The sequence below is a fragment of the Amblyraja radiata genome, chromosome 37 (assembly GCF_010909765.2).
Source record: "Amblyraja radiata isolate CabotCenter1 chromosome 37, sAmbRad1.1.pri, whole genome shotgun sequence".
NCBI lineage: Eukaryota > Metazoa > Chordata > Chondrichthyes > Rajiformes > Rajidae > Amblyraja > Amblyraja radiata.
The window spans coordinates 12896264-12906786 of record NC_045992.1 but is presented as its reverse complement, the minus strand read 5'-3'; the positions used below and the strand labels follow the sequence as shown (position 1 = coordinate 12906786).

Sequence of the window (10523 nt, the reverse complement as noted above, 5' to 3'; positions counted from 1 at the left end):
CAGTGCAATTCGGAAGAACCAGATCTACAATGGAATTTGGCTATAATCAAACTTCTTATTCCACTTTATTGGTATTTTGTTGATCTCTCTCCATTACTAAAAGCAATTGTAAGGTGGAAGAAAATATCTTCATATTTAAAAAGCTGTTGAGGTTGTATCCATTACACCAACAGATTGCATTTGGAATAAACTTACTATGTTTAATAGTCAATAAATGCTGACCATATAGGAAGTTGTGTTGTGCTGAAAGCACTTCCTGACTGAACAGGAAGATGCTATTGCAAACCATCAACTTGTACAAACACACGGCACAGAAGCAGGTCATTTAGCTCATGTAATCCACACAGACCGTCAACTACCCATGCTCGCAATTCCATGGAGCCGACCTTACACATTGATGGGGAGAAGGCTCCTGGTGCAATGTGGGTGCAGAGTAGGGAAGGCTTCACGGCGACTGGCCACGCCGCCGGCAGATGCGTGTTGAGTAGGTGGGGCGGCGCCTTGACGTGAGAGCTTCGGCACGTACAATGTTGTGACAGAAAGTTGCCAGGTCGGGCAGCAACAGCGGCCGCACAAAGGAGCCAGCGTTGGGAAACACAATGTGCGGTAAGTCAGCTGCGGGAGATGCCTCCCTCCTGCCCTGTACGTGGGCTCTCGGCTCATCCCTTGCCCTGCCGTGGACAATGCACGGCTTTTCCATGGGCTTGCGCTTTGATAAAAACATCTCTCAGTGTGTTTTCACATCGGGAGGCTATCATCACCGTTTTCTGTTCCATGTTCCAACTTATTGTGAAATTGCTTTGAATTAAAACCCGATGTTTTTGGGGCCTGTTTTAGTTCCCTTATATGGTAGTGCATATGTTTTCCTTACGTGTCACTACAGAATGTGTAAGCCGCGGGGGAGAAGGGTCGATGGAATCAAAATGCGTTTGGAAAATAGTATCTTGGACTGCCCAGACTTCCCATAAGATTACTCCAAACTGGACAGAAGCGAAGTGAGTTATTCTCAGTGATAGCAGAGTTGAATTAAGGCCGAGTTATGGGGGTCTGATATAGACGGTCTCAAACTGACGTTCAGAGACAACACGTACTAGTGTACAGTGACTGTGTAGCCTTGGAATTTTGGGTGCGATCATATTATTCAAAAGTTCCCCTTTTTTTAACGAGACGCGAACATGAAGCCACTGGTAGAACCCACACTTCTTCCCAAGTTATATAATGACCATTTTCCTCCAATCTGTATTTTTTTAAGCAAATCATATTCTACAAGAAAAAACAGACGCTTGATATGATGCTTTTTATGGTGTTGTTTTGCAATTATCTCAACTCAAAGTAGTTTTATATTTTTAACTTTTAAAGGCAGTTTTTTAAACGATAAAAGTTTTTATTTTAACTTTGATCTTGCTTTGTGTAAAATACTTATATAGTCAATAGTAAAACATTCCAGCATCTGCAGTTCCTTCTTAAACAGGATGCAAACTTTATTGTGTCCACTTAATGAGGTCATATGGGATAAACAACTAAATCCTAAATCAATATATCAATTTCCTGTGGTCCCTAACCTAAGCAAAATTATGATAGACAATAGGTGCAGGAGTAGGCCATTCGGCCCTTTGAGCCAGCTATGCCATTCAATGTGATCATGGCTGATCATCCCCAATCAGTACCCCGTTCCTGCCTTCTCCTCATATCCCCTGACTCTGCTATGATCTACGTGGAAAATCAGTGCTACCACTCATCAGGGCTATTTGACATTACCAACTTGGTGGTAAATCAGAGCTTTTTTCTGTTAATGCATTTAAAGACAGAGTTCAATTACAGACTAGATTTTCGTACATAATCTCTGATATAAAATGACAGTCACTGGGAAAGAGAGGGCCCCTTTACTAATACTCATCACTGCTACTGGAAAAAATTGTCACAACTTTACCTCTTCTGAAGCACTGAGTGACAGTTGAGAGAAATCCAATGGACGGTATTTTTACGAGGATATCTCAGACTAGCTTCCTTCACACGGTGGAACCTCCTGTGTTGTGGAATTTAATGTCCTGGATTATTGTTGGTACCAATCCAGCATTGAATGAGGATAAACCTGAAAACAAGTTACCAATGGTGCACTGCAGTGCTCGGACTTATGCCTACAGCCAGAGAATCATACAGCAGAGAAACAAATCCATAGCGACCAAGGTCATCCCGTTTGGCTCGTATCAATCTAAACATTTCCTATCCATGTATCTATCCTTGGAGCCTTTAAATGTAATGTTACCTGTCGCAACCATCTTCTCTGGCAGCTAATTGCATATAGTCTCAGAATCCTTGAACGTTGCCCACTCTGCTGAGTTCACCAATCGTGAGGTCACTCCTCTGTTTCTCTTGACCAGCTCTTTACAATATACTTCCCTCTTCAGTCACTGCCTGTTTGAGAGAAGAAGCAACACAACCAGGTGATCTGGTTTTTCTAAGTGCGGGCCAGGGATAGGCAACGCTGATGATGGCATAGGTGTGGTTGAAAGTATTTGATATCCTGGTTCTACAGGAGATGTGCTGATGGTAACTTGGAAGTGTCCACTTCAAACTGGCCTTATTGAAATCCCCACTATTGATGGTGCAGGTATCGGGGTATGCAGTCTAGTGTTTGTTGGCCATGGCTTATCATTCCACAAGTGCTGGCTGCATGTCTGGCTGGGTGGAATGTAGACTGCCGTCATGACGATTGAGATGAATTCCCCTGGGGAGGTAGTTTTGACGACACTTCACTGCTAGATGTTCCAGGTGGGAGGGGGAAGGAGCAGTTGGACAAGACCACTACATCCAAGCACCATGAAGAGTTTACCATGGGATAGACACTGCCGCCCTTCCCTTTTCCCGTTGGCCCCCGTACAGACCATGCGATGGATCGAGAAGCCTCCGGGCGGGTATGCAGAGTATGTAGAGTTGGGGGTGAGCCCTGACTGTGAAATGGAGCACCCTGCATCTGAAGAAGGGTCTCGACCCGAAACGTTGCCTTCGCTCCATAGATGCTGCCTCACCCGCTGAGTTTCTCCAGCATTTTTGTCTACCTGCATTCCCTCATGTCTCTTTGGTAAAGCATTTGATAGGTTCAGTTGGATTTGTGTCAAATGCAGGCAGGTGGGATTAGTGTCGTTGGGGGCATGTTGGTCAGCATGGGCAGGTTGGGCCAAATGGCTGGTTTCCAGGCTATGCCTCTAAGCGTGATATTGTCCAGAAACAGGCATCTGATGTCGTGCACCACCACTCTAAACGTTGACTTCTTCCAATGCTGGTGTGTATTAGCTGGTGTGTAGACTGTGTAAAATGCATTGTAGTTAATCAACAAGGCTACTTCAAGAGGATCTTGCAAATTCACGACCTCTACCAGCAAAAAGGGCAAGGACAGCGTGGTGAATGAGAACACCACCTCCAAGTCACGCACCGATATGGAAGTGTGTTGCCACTCATTTGTTATCACTGAATCTAAACTCTGGAACACCTCCTCCAACAGCACTGTGGGAACATCTTCACCAGACGTTCTGCTGCAGTTCAAGAAGGTGGCTCATCTTCACTTTCTCAAAGATTGATAATTCTTGCTGCCATTGTTAACGATGGCCAGTTCCCAAAAGTGAATGTGTAATATTCTTACACACCAGCTGCTATGTCTAAATAAAATGACCGTTTGATTAAAAAGGTTCACTTTTTTTGGATGCATTAGTTGGTTAGCTGTGGTGCTGCCCTCAATGAGATGTTGGCTTTTAAACAAATGAATTAGAAACCGAGTCGGGAGCAGCTTTGCTGTATCTGATGGACCAGCCTGCAATGACGATTTGAAGGTTGAAACGGCAAAACCGAAGAGCAACTGTTGCTGTAACACGAGTAAAGTTGATCAAATACTCAAATACAATGCACCATAACATACTCGCCCTGAATGATGCAGCCCAATGTGCAGAAACCTTATTCATCTCCCTCTCTACCTGTGATGCCACTTTAAAGGCTTGGCTGATGTAGGAACCGGGTGGGAAAGTGGATGGGATCGGGAAGTAGCCAAGATATTGTCGAGCAGTGGGGCGGGCTCAAGGACCTGGTTTTATTTTTGTGCCGTCTTTACTGTTTTAGGGCTATTATCAATGGTATGTGTGTCTGCATTGTTTCATGGAGTAAATGATAAGTAGGAAGTGGATGCAATTTGATGTTTTATGAGATTTTAATTTTAATTAAACTATTAGCGAAATTTAACACCTGAATCAATTATTTTGTTTTCAAGGAATATTTGCCTACCTGAACCACCTTGTTCCACGGACAAGAAGAGAAATCATTGAAATCTTATTCAAAGGGCTTCAAAGACTTGAATACCGAGGTTATGATTCAGCAGGTAACTTGATTTTGTTTTTTTGCATGAGAAACTGAACTTGCATTTAAAGTCAAGAGTGTTCGAATGTTGTTTGTACTGATAATGAACAATGAATTCTTGCTTGTTGCAGCTTAACAGCAATAACACACAGATAAAGTTAACAGCTGGTAACCATAGTAGTTCAAAGTGAGGTCTGTAATGCAACCAATGACAGACTATATAACATCATAGTTGCGGAAGTTGTGGTTAGTGTTCTGCAGTCTTCGAGAGGCAGATGACTGTTAAGAAGAAACTGTCCTTGAACCTGGTCGTCACGGATTTTTGGCTCGTCTATCATCTTCTCGATGGTAGGAGAGAAATGGGAGCATGGCCAGGGTGGTGTGGGTCTTTGATATTGGCTGCCTTTGTGAGGTACTGCTTCCCATAGGTCCCCTTGATGGTGGGGAAGACAATACCTGTGATGTACTGGGCAATGTCTACCACTCTCTGTAGCCTCCTGAGTATTCGAGTTGCCAAACCAGGCCTTGATGCAACCAGTGCTCGTTGTACACATGTAAAAGTTCAATTGAGTATATTAGTTTAAGTTCCGAATCTCATCGTTCTGTTAAGTGATTGGAGGTATTGAAGAGCTTTCTTTTTGCTTTCAATGTATTGGGCCCAAGACAGATATTCAGAGATGTGCAGGCTCAAACACTTGGAAGTTGTGGCTCTTTCTACCACCAACCCTGCAGAGGCCCACTGAACCTGGACAAATTTGTTTCCCTTCCTGAAGTGCTTTTGAATTGCTTTTGGCAAGGTAGTGGTGAATTGCACCTTGAATTGTAGCAGTCCTTTTTGGTGAAGGTCTTCTTGGCTAAGGAGTACCAGCATTTAGACCCATGAAGGATCACGGATCTGTGATAGATTTCATTTTGTCAGACAACGGTAAGAAATTTGGAGGAGAGCCTGCAGATAATGGGTAGTCATGAGTATAAATCCATTTTCCTTCTTGGTGGTAATGGTCACATGCTTCTGAGTTGCTGTTGGAGTGCTGTGGATGGGTGGCTGTTTAGGATCATTGATGGGGTGCCAGTGCCACAGGCTCACTTGAATTCGATGTTGTTGAGTTTCTTGAGAGTTGTTGAGTTTCTTGAGAGTTGTTGGAGCTCCACTTGTCCTAGCAACTAGCAAGTCCAAGAGAGAGTTGGATGTGGCTCTTAGGGCTAATGGAATCAAGGGACAGTTTTGGTCTCCTAATCTGAGGAAAGACATTCTTGCCATAGAGGGAGTACAGAGAAGGTTCACCAGACTGATTCCTGGGATGGCAGGACTTTCATATGAAGAAAGACTGGATAGACTCGGCCTGTACTCGCTAGAATTTAGAAGATTGAGGTGGGATCTTATAGAAACTTACAAAATTCTTAAGGGTTATGCAGGAATATGCAGGAAGATTATTCCCGATGTTGGGGAAGTCCAGAACAAGGGGTCACAGTTTAAGGATAAGAGGGTAGTCTTTTAGGACCGAGATGAGAAAATCATTTTTTCAACAGAGAGTGGTGAATCTGTGGAATTCTCTGCCACAGAAGATAGTTGAGGCCAGTTCATTGGCTATATTTAAGAGGGAGTTAGACGTGGCCCTTGTGGCTAAAGGGATCAGGGAGTATGGAGAGAAGGCAGGTATGGGATACTGAGTTGGATGATCAGCCATGATCATATTGAAGGGCCGAATGGCCTACTCCTGCGCCTATTTTCTATGTTTCTATGTATATGGGGAGAAAGCAGGAACAGGGTAAGGCAGCAATCTGATGGTGTCAAATTCTTCTTTTGTGCACTGGAGTATCAGCCCAGGTCTTGAGGTGAAACACCAGAGTAGGACAAATCCTCAATCAGTCGCAAACCTGGGTTGCAACAGATGACGACCAGGGCAATGAGATATTTGAAGTTTAGTTAAATATTATCAAGTGTACTAAAGTATTGTGAAAAGCTTTTGTTTGAGTGCTATCCAGTCAAAGAAAAGACTATACAGAAATCCAGTCTGAAGAATGGTCTTGACTCAAAACATCACCGCTTCCTTATCTCCAGAGATGCTTCCTAACCCGCTGAGTTACTCCAGCATTTTGTGTCTATCTTCATACAGGAATGCGATCTAAGCCTGCACAGATAAAAGATAAAGGGTACAGCAGTTAGTGCAAGATAAAGTCAGACTAAAGAGAGATAAGGTCTCCAAGAAGGTAGATGGGAGGCCAGGACTGCATTCTAGCTGATGAGAGGAGTGTTTAGTTGCAGCTTTGCTTCCTGAAGTTGCTCACAATCTCCTCTGTCTTGCTGACATTGGGGGAGAGGTTAAAGCACAGTGTTCGGGCACGCGTTCAACAGAGTTTCAAGTTGAATCCTGATGCAGGGTTAGTCATTCCTTTCCGTCCACTGGTGCTGAGATCATCAAGTTGTTTGTTGGTCCAGATTCCAGGACCTTGTGTCTCCAAAGTCACATCCTCCACTCTTTAGATTCTGGAGTAGTTCCTGAGGATTGGCGGGTAGCAAACGTAACCCCACTTTTTAAGAAGGGAGGGAGAGCGAAAACGGGGAATTACAGACCAGTTAGTCTAACATCGGTAGTGGGGAAACTGCTAGAGTCAGTTATTAAAGATGGGACAGCAGCACATTTGGAAAGTGGTGAAATCATTGGACAAAGTCAACATGGATTTACAAAAGGTAAATCATGTCTGACGAATCTTATAGAATTTTTCGAGGATGTAACTAGTAGCGTGGATAGGGGAGAACCAGTGGATGTGGTGTATCTGGACTTCCAGAAGGCTTTCGACAAGGTCCCACATAAGAGATTAGTTTACAAACTTAAAGCACACTGGCATTGGGGGTTCAGTATTGATGTGGATAGAGAACTGGCTGGCAAACAGGAAGCAAAGAGTAGGAGTAAACGGGTCCTTTTCACAATGGCAGGCAGTGACTAGTGGGGTACCGCAAGGCTCAGTGCTGGGACCCCAGCTATTTACAATATATATTAATGATCTGGATGAGGGAATTGAAGGCAATATCTCCAAGTTTGCGGATGACACTAAGCTGGGGGGCAGTGTTAGCTGTGAGGAGGATGCTAGGAGACTGCAAGGTGACTTGGATAGGCTGGGTGAGTGGGCAAATGTTTGGCAGATGCAGTATAATGTGGATAAATGTGAGGTTATCCATTTTGGTGGCAAAAACAGGAAAGCAGACTATTATCTAAATGGTGGCCGACTAGGAAAAGGGGAGATGCAGCGAGACCTGGGTGTCATGGTACACAAGTCATTGAAAGTGGGCATGCAGGTGCAGCAGGCAGTGAAGAAAGCGAATGGTATGTTAGCTTTCATAGCAAAAGGATTTGAGTATAGGAGCAGGGAGGTTCTACTGCAGTTGTACAGGGTCTTGGTGAGACCACACCTGGAGTATTGCGTACAGTTTTGGTCTCCAAATCTGAGGAAGGACATTATTGCCATAGAGGGAGTGCAGAGAAGGTTCACCAGACTGATTCCTGGGATGTCAGGACTGTCTTATGAAGAAAGACTGGATAGACTTGGTTTATACTCTCTAGAATTTAGGAGATTGAGAGGGGATCTTATAGAAACTTACAAAATTCTTAAGGGGTTGGACAGGCTAGATGCAGGAAGATTGCTCCCGATGTTGGGGAAGTCCAGGACAAGGGGTCACAGCTTAAGGATAAGGGGGAAATCCTTTAAAACCGAGATGAGAAGAACTTTTTTCACACAGAGAGTGGTGAATCTCTGGAACTCCCTGCCACAGAGGGTAGTCGAGGCCAGTTCATTGGCTATATTTAAGAGGGAGTTAGATGTGGCCCTTGTGGCTAAGGGGATCAGAGGGTATGGAGAGAAGGCAGGTACGGGATACTGAGTTGGATGATCAGCCATGATCATATTGAATGGCGGTGCAGGCTCGAAGGGCCGAATGGCCTACTCCTGCACCTAATTTCTATGTTTCTATGTCTATGTTTCTATTTTGCATAGACACACCCAAAGAACCGAGAGCACTAGGGTCATTGGACACACCTATGCCTGTTGAACAGGTTTACTCAGGTGCAACTGTTTTTTGAGTGCTGCAAGTATTTCTCTCGAGACATTTTTGGTGTTCCTTTTTGAGTGGCTAAAATGGTGCAGAAGGACCGCTTTGTCAAGGTGATGCTTATTTAAGCATCTACCTTGGATGCATCTGAACAACTGGGTGTAATTGTGATGCCTGGTCCCTCCTTTACAAGACTGAGCTCAGGGCATGGATGAGAATCTAGCAGTCTCTTTGACATGGTGAGGGAAGGGGAGGGGAGAGGATGATGCAACGGATGGTAGCATTGCCTTGGAGCAGGGGTGGGGAACCTGCGGCCTTCTAGGCCATTAAGTGCGGCCTTTTTAATTAATCCAAATTTTGTAGAACAAATCCTTTTATTTTTATTAATTTGTTTTTGTTCATCTTTTATTATTTTCATTTTTATCTTAAAATGAACGTATTTAAAATACCAAAGAGTAAAAGAAGATTCAACAAAATAATCCTCCCCGACTGACAGCCACAATTAAGACATTGTGGAACATGGCTCCACATCGTTGGAACGACCCGGAGCGGGGACGTACATCGCCCGGCGCGGCTTCATGGCCGTGGGACATTACAGCGCCCGCCGGGGGCTCCAACATTGTGACATTTAGACCGGGAGCGGGGCCGTAAATCGCCCGGCACGGACTAAAATGGCCGTGGGACTTAGCATCGCCCGCCTGGGGCTTGGACATCGGGAGAGACATGGAAAACAGGGGAGAGAAAAGACTTTGCCTTCCATCACAGTGGGTTCACTGTGATGGATGTTTGTGTGAATTAAATTGTGTGTATGTCTAGGAATTGTCTTTGTTTGTATGGCTGTGGAAACGGAATTTCGTTTGAGCCTCACTGAGGCTCAAATGACAATAAATTGTATTGTATTGTATTGACATTAGTAAGTCATGAGGGCTATTTTAACACCTGTTGTGCTCACGATTTAGTTCGAATGCGACTCTAGGCAGGGTTGTATGTGTTGGCTGCCATATATATCCTGGTACAGGCCATCCATGTGTTATCAGCGTTTTATGTATGGACAGCCTGTACCAATGAGCAGGTGTGTGGGAGATCAGTGAGGTGGATTTGCCAGCTGCTGCCAGCATCTTCTGCCATGTGGGAACAAGGCACTCCCGTCTGCCTTTTTTTCTCCTTCCCACTGGTGCTTGCCCACAGCCCAAGCTGCGACACTTGGAGGCTGTGTGGCGTGAAGCTGAGCTGGGCACTCACTCCCTCACTCGCCAAGTCAGTGAGTCCAGCTGGCGACCACTCGGCCCGTGCCTGCTTGCTCTCCCGTCACAGCTGTTTCGGTTGCAAACAATTATCTGATGAGAGGGGATCTTATTGAAACAGATAAGATTATTAAGGGTTTGGACACGCTAGAGGCAGGAAACATGTTCCCGATGTTGGGGGAAGTCCAGAACCAGGGGCCACAGTTTAAGAATAAGGGGACAGACATGTAGAATGGAGGCGAGGAAACACTTTTTCTCACAGAGAGTGGTGAGTCTGTGGAATTCTCTGCCTCGGAGGGCAGTGGAGGCCGGATCTCTGGATACTTTCAAAAGAGAGAAAGATAGGGCTCTTAAAGATAGCAGAGTCGGGGGATTTGGGGAGAAGGCAGGAACGTGGTACTGATTGGCGATTATCAGCCATGATCTCAATGAATGGTGGTGCTGGCTCGAAGGGCCGAATGGCCTACTCCTGCACATATTGCCTATTGTCTAGGACGGAACTTTGCTGTAACCTGGGGATTTTAAAAAGTATATACCCTTGAAAGTACGTGGTTCTCTGTAAAGCATTCCATAGTCATCCTGAGGTCAGGAAATGAGGCATTAATATCAATTTGCCTGATCTTCACAAAGCAATGTGGCACATTTTAAGCTGCTACATCCCCCAGAAGTAAGGTGAATGGATGCATCTTATTGCAATATTCATTGGGGCTATGCAGCTGAATTTCTGTGCACATCTGATATTGTGGAGGAAGATTTTCCCAATTCCCTCATTGATGTTGTCAGTGCATGTCCCTGTGTGTTGCCCAAGCACCTGGTCTCAGCGGGTCTTGCGTTTGCCCTCCCGCCTGTGTTGATCCAGTGCAAGAGATTTCACAGTGGTTGTCTGA

At 44.9% G+C, this 10523-nt stretch overlaps 1 protein-coding gene across 1 annotated transcript in view; it reads left to right on the top strand.

Moving 5' to 3' along the window:
* The first annotated feature begins 440 nt into the window (after positions 1–440).
* The window catches only part of LOC116966507 (glutamine--fructose-6-phosphate aminotransferase [isomerizing] 1-like), a 50720-nt gene continuing 40637 nt past the window's right edge, over positions 441–10523 (top strand). Inside the window, exons 1-2 of the mRNA XM_033012824.1 lie at positions 441–606; positions 4259–4366. Of these exons, the coding sequence (XP_032868715.1) occupies positions 600–606; positions 4259–4366 (115 nt within the window). The 5' untranslated portion in view covers positions 441–599. The remainder of the gene's footprint in view (positions 607–4258; positions 4367–10523) is intronic.